This window comes from Balaenoptera musculus, chromosome 2, assembly GCF_009873245.2.
Source record: "Balaenoptera musculus isolate JJ_BM4_2016_0621 chromosome 2, mBalMus1.pri.v3, whole genome shotgun sequence".
Taxonomy (NCBI): Eukaryota; Metazoa; Chordata; class Mammalia; order Artiodactyla; family Balaenopteridae; genus Balaenoptera; species Balaenoptera musculus.
Window position 1 is genome coordinate 15,853,177 of NC_045786.1, and position 17,710 is coordinate 15,870,886.

The 17,710-nt window shown below is 37.3% G+C and overlaps 1 protein-coding gene across 1 annotated transcript in view; it reads right to left on the bottom strand.

Moving 5' to 3' along the window:
- The window catches only part of MALRD1 (MAM and LDL receptor class A domain containing 1), a 612,855-nt gene that overhangs the window by 503,277 nt on the left and 91,868 nt on the right, over window positions 1-17,710 (bottom strand). The window contains exons 12-13 of the mRNA XM_036841268.1: window positions 10,620-10,717; window positions 2,793-2,966 (exon numbers count right to left, since the gene is read on the bottom strand). Of these exons, the coding sequence (XP_036697163.1) occupies window positions 2,793-2,966; window positions 10,620-10,717 (272 nt within the window). The remainder of the gene's footprint in view (window positions 1-2,792; window positions 2,967-10,619; window positions 10,718-17,710) is intronic.

Here is a 17,710-nt window from a genome sequence, read left to right on the forward strand (position 1 = left end):
TCCAAGAAGATAAACTTTAAATATTTGAATATTTAAAAGCTAGACTGACTATTTGTGGGTATAATCTCTTTTCCATTTGCTATTGATAAAAGAATGAAGTAGAACTGCACCTAGCTAGAATCCTCATGCATATTTCCATAGTTATGAAAATAGACTTAGAAAAATCAGGTTAAAAACAACATATTAGAATTTTTTTTTCCAGTAAAGGACAAGAAATGGAATAGAAAAGGGTACCAAGAGGACAAAAGCTGCATCTTTAGAAGCAAACCTATCAACATTATAAGCAAACAAAATGTTCATATTAGTTCATTCTGAGGTGTGAGTACATGGGTATTTGCCTCTCTATATATTTTCTATTTGTTTGAAAGATTTAATAATATATCTAAGTAATATTAATGTATTAAATAAAACCCTGTATATGTATCTGTGTGTGACTGTGTGTATTTATGTATCTTGTATGCGTGTGTATGTGTATAAAATCTGGACTTATTCATACCAGAATGTTAACACAGGCTCCAAATTCCTTCGCCAAAGTCTTTGAGTCCAGCTGGGTTTTGAAATCTGAATAGTTCAGAGTTGAGGATGTTCATCTAAAATGTATCATGTATATTACTTGATACCCTCAGGGAGACTGGGGGCAGCACTTTATCATCAAACACATCACTAAATGAACTGCCTAACACTGGTTCAGGTCAGGAGAAATTTTACCTCTAAATTTGTTTTTCAAAAGCTTATTGCTTTCCAAATTTTAATTTTCCAAATTGCTGATTAGAGACTGTGGACTTGTAATGAATGGCCTTCTGAATAGTGACATCTGAGAGAACAGTTCTTATTTTTCTTTTCACTGAACTGTAGTTTCTAAAACAAGCCTGTACTTCGGCCAAGTAACAGGATTACATAAGAAGGAACAGAGGTGCACGCTAAAAATCCTTACCTTCTCGGGCTGAGTTAAACATGGCTGAGGCTTAGCAAGAACCCAGGACAATTCATTCCCCTCAAAAAGCCAGCACAATTAAGCAGAGGCTGGGAATTCCCTGGCAGTCCAGTGGTTAAGGCTCCACGCTTCCACTGCAGGGGGCACAGGTTCGATCCCTGGTCGGGGAACTAAGATCCCACATGCCGCATGGTGCGGCCACAGAAATACATTAAAAAAAAAGAAGAAGAAAAAGAGGCCGATTGGTGCTGACTGGGAGCCCCCAGGTAGGAGAGAGAAAAGCCAACACGTGGTGCTGATCCAGCACGGAGGGGAGTGAAGACAGAAAACATCACCAATCTGTGGATACCAAATTACAAAATTCCATCAAACCACTGGTCAATTTCAAAACTAGTTAATATGCCCCCAGATAATAAACAGCAGTCTCAATTTGCACCTCAAAACAAAGCAAGACAAAAACCCCAAAAGAAGAAATATTAAACAGGAAAAAAAAAAAAAAAAAACCCAGTGCCGAAACTCTTCAATAACGATGGTAGGTTAATGAGGCCAGGAAAGAATGGCACAAGCTTCAACTCATAATATTTCTCAAATAGCCAGTTCTAACAAAGGACATTCTGGGTTTTGTCTTTTGTTTTTTTATTAGGACTTTTAGAGCAGGTTTAGGTTCGCTGCACAACTGAGAGGAAGGTACAGAGGGTTCCCACACACCTCCTGCCCCCAGGCGTCCAATAGCCTCCTCCATTATCAACGTCCTCCACCAGAGGGGGACATGTATTCCAACCCATAAAATAACACTCACACATCATAATCACTCATGGCAAAAGGTTTTCCCCAAAGGATGAGTCCTGTATTCTCTAGCAGTCTGTTGTTCTCTGGGTGGAGCTGTTCGTTCTGAGGTGAGGTATTATTTTAAATACATCTTCTCCAAAATATCTTGTGCTCTCTCTGTTGGATTTCTATATTTACCTCAGTTTGGAAATGAGTATCAGATGAGGTGTGTTATTTTTCAGAGGCTCCTAACACCCCAACAATGTTCTTACTTCCCCACCCCCATTTACAGAGGAAGAATCAGAAGCACGGAAGGATTAAGCAACTTCCCTCTGACTGGACACATGGGTTTGAACCCCAGGCTCCAGAGCTCATGTTCATAGCTACCATTTTAGCTACATTCTCTTTAATTCAGATTCCTCTCAAGCACTGCTTTTATTATCACTGTGGTTTTCACAGATTGGAAAATTTGAAGCTCAAAGATGTAATGTACACAATCACTTAACAACCCATGGGGTGAGCAGAGATGGGAACTCAGACTACGTGACTCCTAAGGCAGTGAGTGTTCCACTATGTTCCACCATCTAATCTAGTTTCTAAACTAGCTCTTTTCAAACATCATCTAGAAGGGAGTCATGTCCAGGAGGGTGGAAGCTGGTGCACCCATTTGATAAGCTACAGTTTCCTTCTTTCATTATTAACAAAGTAAATGACATAAAAGTGTGATAAAATTCTCAGCATTAATGGACAGCAGAAAATAAGGCAATAGGATTAAAATATGAGTGCAGCCCAGATTTTTTTCACTACCTCATATAATCCACCATCCTCACTTAAGAAAACAAATATTTTCCCGTTAAATTACTCTTCTCTCCGCCATCCTATTCAATTCTTATCTCCATTTTTGCTATGCTTCCACAAGTAAGTCTTGAGCAATTAATCAAGATAACCTCTCTACTCATACCTGATTGTGAATGTTTGCTTTATTAATATCAGATACATTTATGGGATATATGTACTATATTATTATCTGGAAAGATCAGCATTAAATAAGCATCTTCTGCTCAGTTGTATTAATTTCTTACGTGCTTACCTGAAAAGGCAGAGTAGATTCTCCAGCCTTCGCCAACAGATCGATTTTTGCTTGTCTCCACTGAGATTTGGAGATTCCAATTAGATCACCTTGCTTCTGCAAATCCCCATCCAGTGATGTTCTTGTAAAAACCGAGAGATGTGAATGCTGAGACAAACGATACCAAAACTGCACCTGGTGAAAAATGTGTTTGAATAATATAAATATTCCATTTACCTGTGTCCAGTAGCTCTTCTATAGTTAAAAATATCCCAAACTACTTCTTAATTCTCCTCCAAACATGCAGACCCAGAAAATGCTAAGTACATCTTCTGCCAGCCTTTGTATTCCCTCCTTAAAAAAAAGGCTCAAGGTAGCTACATTAACTGATATTTTTAACACATGCCATAGAGACATCTAAAGAATTGGGACACTAGCATCCTGCTCAGACAAGTGTGAGGACATATATTTGTCCACACCGTCATGGAAGTTTTACAGGACCTTCACTATTGCTTCTTATGAATCTGGGGAGATACACGTTCTATATCTGACTCAAAAATTACAAAACCATGTATTACTATTCATTCTCCTTGATGTCTCAATCCAAGAAAAAGTTATCTCAAAAACTTGATTTCTCAGGTAAGAGAAAACTGCTATGAATACTTTTCATTAATTCCTTCTCCATTGTGACATTATCAAAAAACTTGGGAGATTATATAATACTGTTCATCAATAATTTAATCCAACTAGAAAATGTTCTTTTTGAGGCTAGGGAGCCTTGACTTGATCAATTTGGTTCCTACTCACCACCAGTGATGACATAATCTAAACGACTGACAGGTTAACTAGGTAGTGGAGAAAACACAGAGGAGTATTTTAAGGTGCCGATAGCAGTAGCTATAATGTGGAATTCAGCACTATCGTTTATTCAGCAAATACTTACTGAGCATTTACTAAATACTGGGCCCTGTGCAAGGCGAAAACTAATTGCCTCAGTGGTTGGATGACCCAATACAAAATATGTCAAAAAAACCCCACAAAAGCAAGTGCAGACACACAGCAATTTTTTCTTCTTCTCATTATGCCATAGAGAGTTCTAATGCTGCAGATTTCAAAAAAAAACACAGTATCATTCAGAGATGAGGCCCCTGAGAAATGAAATCACTCTCTTTGGACTCAAAGTGACTCCTTTTCAGTTTCACTACATTTTAAAGTTTTGGTTTTTTTCCTTTGTCATTGGGCTTTTATTTTGTTATGTGGACAGATGTTATTACATATATTATTTCTTTATTATCCCATTTATTTCACTGTTGGTACCAATTTCAGTGGAGAGGAAAGTTGAAAAAAAATTTTTAATGCTCTTTTAAAAAATTGTTCAAAACATCAAGCATTCTCTGTTCCAATGTGCTACACATTTTTTTTCAATGTCTACTTAATTGCCACCACCTGATCAAAGCATTCTTTCTGACTGTCCATTTCATATTAGATTTACTACCAAGCTCACCTACACTCAGGCCTTTAAGCAAGAAACGCAAAGTCAAACAGAAGTGTTTGATTAAATTCTATGGAAAGGGAGGATGTATGTTCCTCAACCGCAATTAAACTTTAGATCCCTGCTGTAGTTTCAGCATGTTCCAAGCTTGTAAATATGCAAAATGGAGCTTTAAACCTAGTTGTACAAGAGCTGTGCAAGCCCCATCAGAATTTCAAGCTGTCATATTGTCGCTCGGTACATTACCAGTGCGAAGTTATTTTAATAGTGCATTAAGAGTAAATACCAATGGGATCTATATTCAATAAGATAAGAGCTTAGAACTTATATTTAATTTACTTTTTTAAAAACAGAATTGGCATTGTAGAGATTTAAGGAGAATTCTTTAGTTTGGTATAGACCAAGAAACTTTCCAGAGTCTTTTCAAATTTAATATTGGTAAGGGTAAAATCACTGGACAAAAGTTATAAATACAGCTGTGATTTTCGATAGGAACTTAGCCAACATCGTGGCTCTCACTGTGATACACACTAGCAGTGGAACACTAAGTCTTAAACTCAGAATCACAATGCACATTGTGAATTCCTCTTAGAACATATCAAGGCACTTTGTATTTAGTAGGTATTCAGTTAATAGGTATTGAAGAAAAGAAGGACGTTTGAGTGGGACCATCAGCATTCTTGCTAAAGCAAATGTCTATAAACCTTCAAAGAGACACAGAAAGAGAGACCTGCTCTGTGTTATAAAATGTGCAAGGAATTAAGTGTCCTTAAGGACCTCAGAGCTTTATGGGAGAGAGTGAAAAGAAAAGGAACAATTAAGTATAATGCATATGATGACAAAGGTATGAAAACAGTGTGGCTATTTACATGTAAATGAATTAAACAAAATGAAAAAGTCACTTTCGTGGTTACACTCATCACATTTTAAGTGCTCAATAGCTATTTGTAGCTAGTGACTTCCATAGTGGACATAGCAGAGGAAAACTTCCATCACAGAAAATTCTATTAAAAAGAGCTGTATGTTAAAATTATACCAACCATTTAAAATTTATTTACTACTTTTCATTTTAAAGGAAATTATTGTCTTGATTCATGCCTGATTCATTAAAAAGCAGTTATATAAAATGTTAATATTAAAGGCTTGCTTTTATTTCTCCTCGGTTTTCACTAAGTTGTATATACATGTACAACTTGGGTTGTATGTATAGGGTGACTATGCAAGACCGTGAATCATTTTATTCAAGAGAATTTCCTGTGGTTAAAAAACTTCCAACAAAGCAGTTCCTTTAATTGCAAATTGGAAAGAAAAGAAATGAAGCTCAAATTACTTTACTGTTTTTAATTGTATTCTCTGATTTTATATTATTTGTATATTTTTAGAAATATTGAATCTGGGACATCCCTGGAGGTCCAGCGTTTAAGACTCCACGCTTCCACTGTAGCAGGCATGGGTTCCATCCCTGGTTGGGGAACTAAGATCCCACATGCCACTTGGTGCGGCCAAAACACACACACACACACACACACACACTGAATCATTCATTTTACTATAAAAAGAAAGGACACCATATCAGGTGACTTATACTACTAGTTACCGAGTGTAGGTGAATAACTAATCTTGCTCTTTGGTTTCTACAGGGCCCGGTGATATTCCCAGAGGAATGGCCAGTTCTACAGAAGAATGTAATTAGGAACAATTAGTAATTACTAATTAGTAAATCTCTGAGACTAAATTTTGCAAAGGACATTAACAGGACATTATTTAGAAGTTCAAAATAATGTCTTCTTTATTTCTCTTTTCTGTTTCATTTTATTTTGGTCTGTCTCCCATTGGAACTCTTCAAATTTTCTGCTTTTTTCCTCAATTTTCCTATGGTCTTTGTTCCACTTGCTTCCCTATTAGGGAGCTTTTTGGTCAGATCTTCATGTCTTTTCTCAGTTATTCTCCAAATTCTCAGCTACCTCTGCCTTCTCTGCTTCATGTCGACCCCTGTCTGGTATTTGCTACACCTGTTATATCTTCAAGGTCTAGAATAATAAAAAGAGTAAAACACAAAAAAGTTTTTTAAAAAAAGGAAAAGAAACAAGATATCTGTAACTCCTCAAAACTCAAGTGGAATAAGTCAGTGTAGGCGAGGGGGATCATTCATCTCTCTCTCACACACACACCCCCCTCATCATTACCATAGTGATTCTTACGACTCCTATTCATTATCATGTTTTTGCCTATTTTTATCTGAACAAGCTTAAGTAAAAGTTTGCAATCTTCAATAAAATATAATCTGTTTTTCTCATCTAAATGATTAATCTTCATGTGTTTTGACAATGTACAACTGGGGAGAATATCTGCTCAACCTTTCCCCAATAAACCATTGCTTCCTCTAGAATCTGTCTCATGCTCTAATACTATCATTGGAGTAAACAAAACAATCAGAGAACAGATCATGAGTGCACCGTTCCAAGCCTCATTGCATATTACTTTTTTTTCTAAATTTCTCTCTGCTATGAGCTCATCACTCTACTTGGGGAACATTACAAGATATGGCCTTTTCAAACTCATTGAGAGAGTTGTTATAAGTGGGTTATCACTTATATATATGGTTTATATGTATACATGTGTATGTTATATATTATATATAATATATATTTATGTTTAATTTATATATTGTTACATTATATATTATATATATTTACATATAGTATTATATATTATATGTATTTTATATTTTTATCACTCTCTGTAGCACTTCACACTGAACTGCTATCAGTATGCCTCACTAAATTCTATATTTTGTTATGGCAAACGTGTTTGCATTGTCCCTAGTATATCCCCAGCATTAAAGGCTATGATGAGCATGGAGTAGGGAAGCAATAGGTGTGCACTGAATCAGAGAAAGAACATTTACACTGGTATGTGTGCAATGAGGGGAGAAGTCTCAGAAGAACTATTTTTGTTTTGTTTTTTACTTCCTTGAATCTGAACCAACTGAGTTCTCACATGTCTCTCTCTGCACTGGCTGCTGGAAAACTTAGATTCAAAAATGTAGCCTGGCCCTCACAAACTTTATTTTTGGAGCCAACCTATCTTTCGTTTCATCTGTCTTTTTCCTGGTATCTCTATTCACTTCTTTTTAATTTTATGAATTTTTTGATTAAAGAGGATTAGAATAGCAAAATGAGTTGGGGAATACAAAAAAACAAAAGACAAACACACAAAGTGGCATTGAAAGCGGAAGCTTCATGTTACCAGTCCTGCTGTATTTAATTATGAAGTCCTAAAAGTGAGATATGTCTTTTATACAGTAACTCAAATATGAGAGTGAGAAAATATTAATATCCACATAAATCTCCTTCAGATTTTACATTTCCTAATTTATTAAAAACAGTAACAGGGCTTCCCTGGTGGCGCAGTGGTTAAGAATCTGCCTGCCAATGCAGGGGACACAGGTTCGTGGCCTGGTCCAGGAGGATCCCACATGCCGCCGAGCAGCTAAACCCGTGCACCACAACTGCTGAGCCTACGCTCTAGAGCCCGTGAGCCACAACTACTGAGCCCGCGTGCCACAACTACTGACGCCCGCGTGCCTAGAGCCCATGCTCAACAAGAGACACCACCGCAATGAGAAACCCGAGCATCGCAACAAAGAGTAGCCTCCACTCGCCGCAACTAGAGAAAGCCAGCTCACAGCAACGAAGACCCAACGCAGCCAAAAATAACAAAATAACAAAATAAAATAAATTAATTAAAAAAAGAAAAAGTTTAAAATAAGAAAAAAACAGTAACAGTATTTCAACAGCAATAAGAAATAGTAGCTTCTGGCTCCCACATGTTCTGTTTGTCCTATCTCCTGGCTATTCCAAGGAAAAATGCCAAATTTCCACCAGTGACCAAAGGAGCTTTTGAAGCTTTTAAATAAAAGTCCACATCTTGAACAATGAGTAGTTACAGGAACAATTCTGCATGTTGATGCCATGTGTTGGCTACACATAAAGTACAGGGTAATTCATGCAAAAAGACCCTAAAAAGCTGCTGTTAGAAAAAAGGACTCAAAAGAAAGCTTCATATTCCTTTAAAGTCCTTTCAAACAAATATTCTTAACTCTGTTAGCCTGGTATGATTATGTAGAGAAAAAAATGTAATTTCATAAAATGAAGGCTTTAATCATATCAAAGTGCCCAACTTTGGTTATTTCACCACCCCACTTTACCATTTTATAATAAAGAACATTCGCTATTCCATGAATACAACTATTATCAATCAGTATGTTCCAATCAGGAAGATCAGCTGGATTTTCTGATTACTCGAGAAGATAAGAATTTGGTTTGTTAGCTTATTTTGTAAATTTCATGAAAGAAAGAATCCCACATTACCACAAACTTATAAAACAGTAATAGTATATTCTTAGACTACTCCTATGGGAGAGAACTTTGGCCATGTGTATCTCAGACTATAAATAACCTCTAACAATCTAATAGTAATTCTAAGCTGGAAAGTACTATAAAGTAATCCAAATATCCCTCCCTCTAACTCAAAGATTACCAACATTCAAGCAGATATAGATAAAAGGGAAAAAACAAATACCTCTTTGGCAGTCTGTAATACTCTTACTTTTCCACAAACCAAGGCAAACCTCTAAATCAGTATCCAAGGCCTTGGAAGGTTGAGGACTTGGTTCTGAGAGATAAACCACCAAGTATCTAAATTGTCCATTGCTTTCACTGAGGCTCCGCCCCAATAGCTCCCACAGGTAAGCTCCAAATTTAAGCCACAATAGAGAAAAATGTCAAGTAGAAACAATCATAAATTGTGGGTCAATCCCTATGACCACAAATTAATGGCTACCCACATACAACAATGGGAAATGCAGATCATCTTTAAAAAAAAGAAAACTGTATGATTTCTCAGTGAGTCTCAGAATTTCTAATAAGCTCTTAGTGTTAGTGTTCACATTTCTGTAAAAGAGGCAGAATTAACAAATTCTATTCTTTTTTTATCCAGTGTCATTAACGAATTTAACAACAGCAATTGCATTACTTTGGTATATGACCGTAAATTAAAGTTCAGTAAGCCTGTAAAGTACTTTTAAAGAGCAAGTAAACGCTTCAGGAATTCTCAAAAAAAAACAAAAAACAAAAAAAAAACCCCTACATCTATCACATAAGATTTAATTAAAATAAACCACAGGTGGGAGACTCCAGAGTCCATCTGGGTGAGGTGGAAGTGGAGTCCAGGCAGTTGCTTTAATCTAAATTCCCACAGAGAAATGGGCAGCAAAAACCAAAGGGGAAAAAAAAAGAGAAGGACAACCTATTAAGAGTTCTGGACACACTCACTGAGAATTATATCAAGCTGAAAGTATAATTAAATTTATACTTTAATTAAAAAGGTCTGATGATCTGTAATTTATCCTCAGGAATGCCTGTGTTAGTGCTGTAACCCTGCGTTTCTAGGTAATGAATTTAGTGCATGGCACTATTGATCCCTTCATTATTTTCTGATAACCAAGAAAAAAAAAAAAAAAGCTGAAATCCTAAAGGCTTAGAGACATGTCAGAACTCTCAAAAGGACGGAAAGCAAGGCAAGCTGAACAGAAGCATCTAATAGGCATTCATGTTACGGAAAGTAAAGGGATTATGTTTATTGAACACCTAATACCTGCCAAGTACTTTTCCAGGTGCTTTACTTAATCACGTTTGAATTCTCACAACCATGTGAAGAAGGCAGGCTAACACTATGCTTCCAGTGTGGACACTGAGTCTCAAAGGAAGCATATCGTTTGTAGCAGAACTGAGATTGGAACCAGGTGGAACTAGGTCCATCTGACTCCAAAGTCCCTCTTCTTTCTTCTCTGTTGTGCTGTGGAAATGACCTGAGTATTTTATCCCTTGGTCTGTGTTTACCTGGCACCAGAAGGACTAACTGAAAAAATAAAATTTTGGAAATGTAATTATTTTTTCTGCACATATTTATCTTTCTTTATTCATCCTTTCATTTTTCTTTCAGTAGAACTTGTTGAACTGCTTTTATTTTCCTCAACTAACACTGTTGGCCAAGATAACAAGCAGTTTGCGCAACCTGTATCCACAGCTTTAAATTATTGAAAGAACTACATGGAAAGAATGCAAAATGACAGAAATATTTTTGAATAGGCCCCCCAAAAGAAGGGTGTAAGTTATATACTGCAAATGTCTTCCGGAACAAAATGACATTTCATGTTGAAATAGCTCATATAAATCTCTCAGTTCATTGTGAAAATATTAGTAAAACACAGCAGGCATGTACTAGCTAGAGTAACCCAAGCTTAACAGTTTACAACTACAGAATGGCCAATGGAAATTCCAATAATTGGGTACCTGACACAGGGTAGAGGCATTGAGTGATTTGGTAAGAACAGGACTTCCAAGCTTGGCCACTGCAGGTGATCCATGTGCCCCCAAATAAATAAACGATCCTGCAAAAACAAACGTAAAGCCATAGGGATACAAGTTCTACTGTTGGACATTTAGTTGTTCTTTGCACTAACATGCACACATTCAACTGTCAATCAGATAAAGAAAATTATTTTTACTTCTTAACCATTAAGCTCTGTAGATAACAAAAAAAGTGCTTTCATATGGATAACATTAAATATCTAAAATAAAACCCAAGTGATGAAAAACAAGCTCTTGATCTAAATCCTCTCAGCAAATATGTTTATTGGCTTAACTCACCTCACAGTTAGAAATCAAATTAAATGAAGCTTCTAAGTTTACAATTAGATATTCAACATACCCTTACAAAATTCCCATGAGACATTTGCTTGTAAGTTTCTTCGCCATGTACTGAAGGATAGGAGCCTATAGAATGCGTTTGGTTTCTCCTGGGGCTTACATGTTTGACACTGTTGTCTGTGCTAGTGGGGATGAAAGCTTAATTAAAGATCTAATCTAGTGTTAACAAAATAACTGCTTTTAGATTTTAACTACAGTGGATGTGCTCATGGCAAATGTACGCGGGGGATAACATCTCTTAGCAGCTGGAAGGATCACACATTCTGAACAGCTGTCAGGGGTAGCTTCCTTGAATAAGGAAAATTTACAAGGAAGGTTATGCTAAACAATGTCAAGTTCTGATCCTGCCCTTTGATAATCATAGAGTGATGGGCAACTTGGAAAGCCAACTATTTTGATGAAAAAAACACATTCAGAAGGTGATTTTCTTAGACACAGATCAATGCTGACTGCACAGAATGAAAAGGATTTCAGAATTAAAACATATTACTTTATAGATACCACCACATGTTTAACCAAACAACCAAGGTTGCAAGTCAGCAGTGTGGTCTCTGAGTGGGAAAAATAGAACCCAGTTTATATGGGTGTTAAATCTCAAAGCCAATTGGGAAGGATAAAGATCACTGTTCCCAAAATCCAAACTAAGAGTAATAGAAACAGCATATATGAGCTCATTAAATTCTCTATTTCACCTATAAAAGAGTAGAGCAGGAAAAGATGATTTTGAAAAATTAATCCAGCTTAAAAATCCTTTACTTGAGGTTCAAGTAAAACTCAACTGAATAATGTCAAGAGTAATTAAAATTCTAAAATTAACATACATTCAAAGATCTTACTCCCCTGGTCATTTAAAACAATATGGATGATTTCAAACAAGCAGTTAATGAAGGATGAAACATATAAACACTAAAACTCCACAATCTAAAGGAAGCAAAGGGTTTGAACAAATTGATTATGCCACAAAAGTAACTGGAAAAGTGATAGGAAAAAAATCTACCAGAACATATGGCCCTACAGCTGAATTTTATTTAATTTTATTTAATTTTTAAAGAATAAATACTAGCACATGACTTGCATATATCTCAGGTCTTAGAAAACTATGGAGAGCTCCCTGACTCATTTTATGATGCCAGATATCTCTGTTAAGAATGATGAAAATAGAATAAAAATAGAGCAATATCACTCATGATCATACATACAAAATTCAAATTAAAATGTTTCAATTGCATCTGAAATTCTTATCAAAAAATAATGTATCCTGATGAGTGAGCTTTCCAAGAATAGAGGTTTGGTTTGATTAACAGACCTATCAACAGTCAATTAGATCAACAAATTAAAGAGTAAAATCATAGATTCATATCAACAAATATTGAAAAGACTGTGAAAAACAGTCAGCCATTCCAAATAACCTCAATAAAATATTTAAAAAAAACAATTAATAAAGATTAATGACCAACCACAAAATAAATAACATTTTCAATGGTAAACAACAAAACTATTTTAATTAAAATGAGAAACTACCTAGAGAATTGTGTCACCATTAGTAATTAGAGGATATATGAGATAATATTATCGTGGACTAGGATTATCTTATAAATCTAGTAAATGTGGAAGTCAAGAGAATAAAATTTCTAGTAAACACAATAGAAAAGTAGAGATAGAGTTCCACAAGTATTGCCAATAATATAATTGTAAAAATAGAAACCCCAACAGATGCTATCTTTTAATAAAGACAAGTATGAATAAAAGAATTTAGTAAGGTAAATAGAAACAGAGAAACACTTTTAAGTCATTTTTATTTATTTTAGCAGTAAGACACGGGATGTAGAGTGGTAAGAAATATTCTACTCACAGTTAACAACAATAATACAAAATACGTAGGAATAAATTTAACAAGAATGGGACAGGACTTATATGAAGAACATTATAAAACTCCATGGAATACTATAAGCCTTCTGATTAAATGAAAAGAGATAACATGTTATTAGATGGAAAGATGATATTATGAAAATATTATGTTAGTAAAAACTGATGTGGACGCTAAATGTAATCCTGAGAGAATTTTAACCAAATATTTGAAAAACAGATAATATTGACTTAAAGTTTATATATGCAGGTTAGGCCTAAAGATACTGAACTCTGACCCCAGACCCATGTACTTCTAGGAATACGTCTCTGGATTTATTTTCTTGCAAGCCTGCTCCACAGAATACACTGAGTTAAGAGACCTGTGGAATTACAGTATGCCAAAGAGACTGTTCCTGTTAATCCAAACTGTTCATTGTAAAACTCTTGTACACCCATATACCCCAGATGGGCTAGCTGACCAGCACAGTATAAAAATAAAGAATGGAGGGGTGATTTTTGGCTGTGTTGGGTCTTTGTTGCTGTGCGCAGGCTTTCTCTAGTTGTGGTGGGCGGGGGCTGCTCTTCGTTGTGGTGTGCGGCCTTCTTGTTTTGGTGGCTTCCCTTGCTGCAGAGCATGGGCTCTGGGCGCACGGGCTTCAGTAGTTGTGGCGTGCGGGCTCTAGAGCACAGGCTCAGTGGTCGTGGCTTGGTTGCTCTGCTGCATATGGGATCTTCCCGGACCAGGGATTGAAACTGTGTCCCCTTCATTGGCAGGTAGATTCTTGTCCACTGCACCACCAGGTGTATAGTGAGGAGGAACCAAGATGGCAGAGTAGAAGGACATGCTCTCACTCCCTCCTGTGAGAACACCTGAATCACAACTAGCTGCTACACAATCAGCGACAGGAAGACACTGGAACTCACCAAAAAAGATACCCCACATTCAAAGACAAAGGAGAAACCGCAATGAGACGGTAGGAGGGGCACAATCACAGTAAAATCAAATCCCATAACTGCTGGGTGCGTGACTCACAGACTGGAGAACACTTATACCACAGAAGACCACCCACTGGAGTGAAGGTTCTGAGCCCCATGTCAGGCTTCCCAACCTAGGGGTCCGGCAACAGGAAGAGAAATTCCTAGAGAATCAGACTTTGAAGCCTAGTGGGATTTGACTGCAGGACTTCGACAGGACTGGGGGAAACAGAGACTCCACTCTTGGAGGGCACACACAAAGCAATGTGTGCATCGGGACCCAGGGGAAGGAGCAGTGACCCCAGGGGAGACTGAACCAGACCTACCTGCTAGTGTTGGAGGGTCTCCTGCAGAGGCAGGGGGGTGGCTGCAGCTCACCGTGGGGACAAGGACACTGGCAGCAGAAGTTCTAGAAGTACTCCTTGGTGTGAGCCCTCCCAGAGTCTCTCATTAGCCCCATCAAAGAGCCCAGGTAGGCTCCAGTGTTGGGTTGCCTCAGGCCAAACAACCAACAGGGAGGGAATCCAGCCCCACCCATTAGCAGTCAGGCAGATTAAACTTTTACTGAGCTCCGCCCATCAGAGCAACAGTCAGCTCTACCCACCACCAGTCCCTCCCATCAGGAAACTTACACAAGCCTCTTAGATAGCCTCATACACCAGAGGCAGAGAGCAGAAGCAAGAAGAACTACAATCCTGCAGCCTGTGGAACAAAAACCACATTCACAGAATGATAGACAAGATGAAAAGGCAGAGGGCTATGTACCAGATGAAGGAACAAGATAAAACCCCAGAAAAACAACTAAATGAAGTGGAAATAGGCAACCTTCCAGAAAAAGAATTCAGAATAATGATAGTGAATATGATCCAGGACCTCAGAAAAAGAATGGAGGCAAAGATCGAGAAGATGCAAGAAATCTTTAACAAAGACCTAGAAGAATTAAAGAACAAACAAACAGAGATGAACAATACAATAACTGAAATGAAAACTACACTAGAAGGAATCAATAGCAGAATAACTGAGGCAGAAGAACGGGTAAGCGACCTGGAAGACAGAATGGTGGAATTCACTGCTGCGGAACAGAATAAAGAGAAAAGAAGTAAAAGAAATGAAGACAGCCTAAGAGACCTCTGGGACAACATTAAACGCAACAACATTCGCATTATAGGGGTCCCAGAAGGAGAAGAGAGAGAGAAAGGACCAGAGAAAATATTTGAAGAGATTATAGTTGAAAACTTCCCTAACATGGGAAAGGAAACAGCCACCCAAGTCCAGGGAGCGCAGAGAGCCCCAAACAAGATAAACCCAAGGAGAAACACACCAAGACACGTAGTAATCAAACTGGCAAAAATCAAAGACAAAGAAAAATTATTGAAAGCAGCAAGGGAAAAACAACAAATAACATACAAGGGAACTCCCATAAGGTTAACAGCTGATTTCTCAGAAGAAACTCTACAAGCCAGAAGGGAGTGGCATGATATACTTAAAGTGTTGAAAGGGAAGAACCCACAACCAAGATTACTCTACTTGGCAAGGATCTCATTCAGATTTGATGGAGAAATCAAAAGTTTTACAGACAAGAAAAAGCTAAGAGAATTCAGCACCACCAAACCACCTCTACAACAAATGCTAAAGGAACTTCTCTAAGTGGGAAACACAAGAGAAGAAAAGCATCTACAAAAACAAACCCAAAACAATTCAGAAAATGGTCACAGGAACATACATGTCGATAATTACCTTAAACATGAATGTATTAAATGCTCCAACCAAAAGACACAGGCTTGCTGAATGGATACAAAAACAAGACCCATATATATGCTGTCTACAAGAGACGCGCTTAAGACCTAGGGACACATACAGACTGAAAGTGAGGGGATGGAAAAAGATATTCCATGCAAATGGAAATCAAAAGAAAGCTGGAGGGCTTCCCTGGTAGCGCAGTGGTTGAGAACCTGCCTGCCAATGCAGGGGACACGGGTTCGAGCCCTGGTCTGGGAAGATCCCACATGCCGTGGAGCAACTAGGCCCGTGAGCCACAATTACTGAGCCTGCGCATCTGGAGCCTGTGCTCCGCAACAAGGGAGGCCGCGATAGTGAGAGGCCCGCACACCGCGATGAAGAGTGGTCCCCACTTGCCGCAACTGGAGAAAGCCCTCACACAGAAACGAAGACCCAACACCGCCATAAATAAATAAAATAAAATAAATAAATAAATTAAAATTTAAAAAAAAAACAAAAAAGAAAGCTGGAGTACCAATACTCATATCAGATAAAATAGACGTTAAAAGAAAGCGGGAGTAGCAATACTCATAACAGATAAAATAGACTTTAAAATAACGTTACAAGAGACAAGGAAGGACACTACATAATGATCAAGGGTTCAATCCAAGAAGAAGATATAACAATTATAAATATATATGCACCCAACATAGGAGCACCTCGATACATTATGCAACTGCTAACAGCTATAAAAGAGGAAATCAACAGTAACACAATAATAGTGGGGGATTTAACACCTCGCTTACACCAATAGACAGATCATCCAAAATGAAAATAAATAAGGAAACAGAAGCTTTAAATGACACAATAGACCAGATAGATTTAATTGATATTTATAGGACATTCCATCCAAAAACACAGATTACACGTTCTTCTCAAGTGCACACGGAACATTCTCCAGGATAGATCACATCTTGGGTCACAAATCAAGCCTCAGTAAATTTAAGAAAACTGAAATCATATCAAGCATCTTTTCTGACCACAACACTATGAGATTAGAAATGAATTACAGGGAAAAAAACGTAAAAAACACAAAACACATGGAGGCTGAACAATACGTTACTAAATAACCAAGAGATCACTGAAGAAATCAAAGAGGAAATCCAAAAATACCTAGAGACAAATGACAATGAAAACACGATGATCCAAATCCTATGGGATGCAGCAAAAGCAGTTCTAAGAGGGAAGTTTATAGCTATACAAGCCTACCTCAAGAAACAAGAAAAATCTCAAATAAACAATCTAACCTTACACCTAAAGGAACCAGAGAAAGAAGAACAAACAAAACTCAAAGTTAGCAGAAGGAAAGAAATCATCAAGATCAGAGCAGAAATAAATGAAATAGAAACAAAGAAAACAATACCAAAGACCGATAAAACTAAAAGCTGGTTCTTTGAGCAGACAAAATTGATAAACCATTAGCCAGACTCATCAAGAAAAAGAGGGAGAGGACTCAAATCAATAGAATTAGAAATGAAAAAGGAGAAATTACAACAGACACCGCAGAAATACAAAGCATCCTAAGAGACTACTACAAGCAACTCTATGCCAATAAAATGGACAACCTGGAAGAAATGGACAAATTCTTAGAAAGGTAAAACCTTCCAAGACTGAACCAGGAAGAAACAGAAAATATGAACAGACCAATCACAGGAAATGAAATTGACACTGTGATTAAAAATCTTCCAACAAACAAAAGTCCATGGCCAGATGGCTTCACAGGTGAAATCTATCAAACATTTAGAGAAGAGTTAACACCCATCCTTCTCAAACTCTTCCAAAAAATTGCAGAGGAAGGAACACTCCCAAACTCATTCTATGAGGCCACCATCACCCTGATACCAAAATCAGACAAAGATACCACACACAAAAAAAATTACAGACCAATATCACTGATAAATATAGATGCAAAAATCCTCAACAAAATACTAGCAAACAGAATCCAACAACACATTGAAAAGGTCATGCACCATGATCAAGTGGGATTTATCCTAGGGATGCAAGGATTCTTCAATATACGCAAATCAATCAATGTGATACACCATATTAACAAACTGAAGAATAAAAACCAT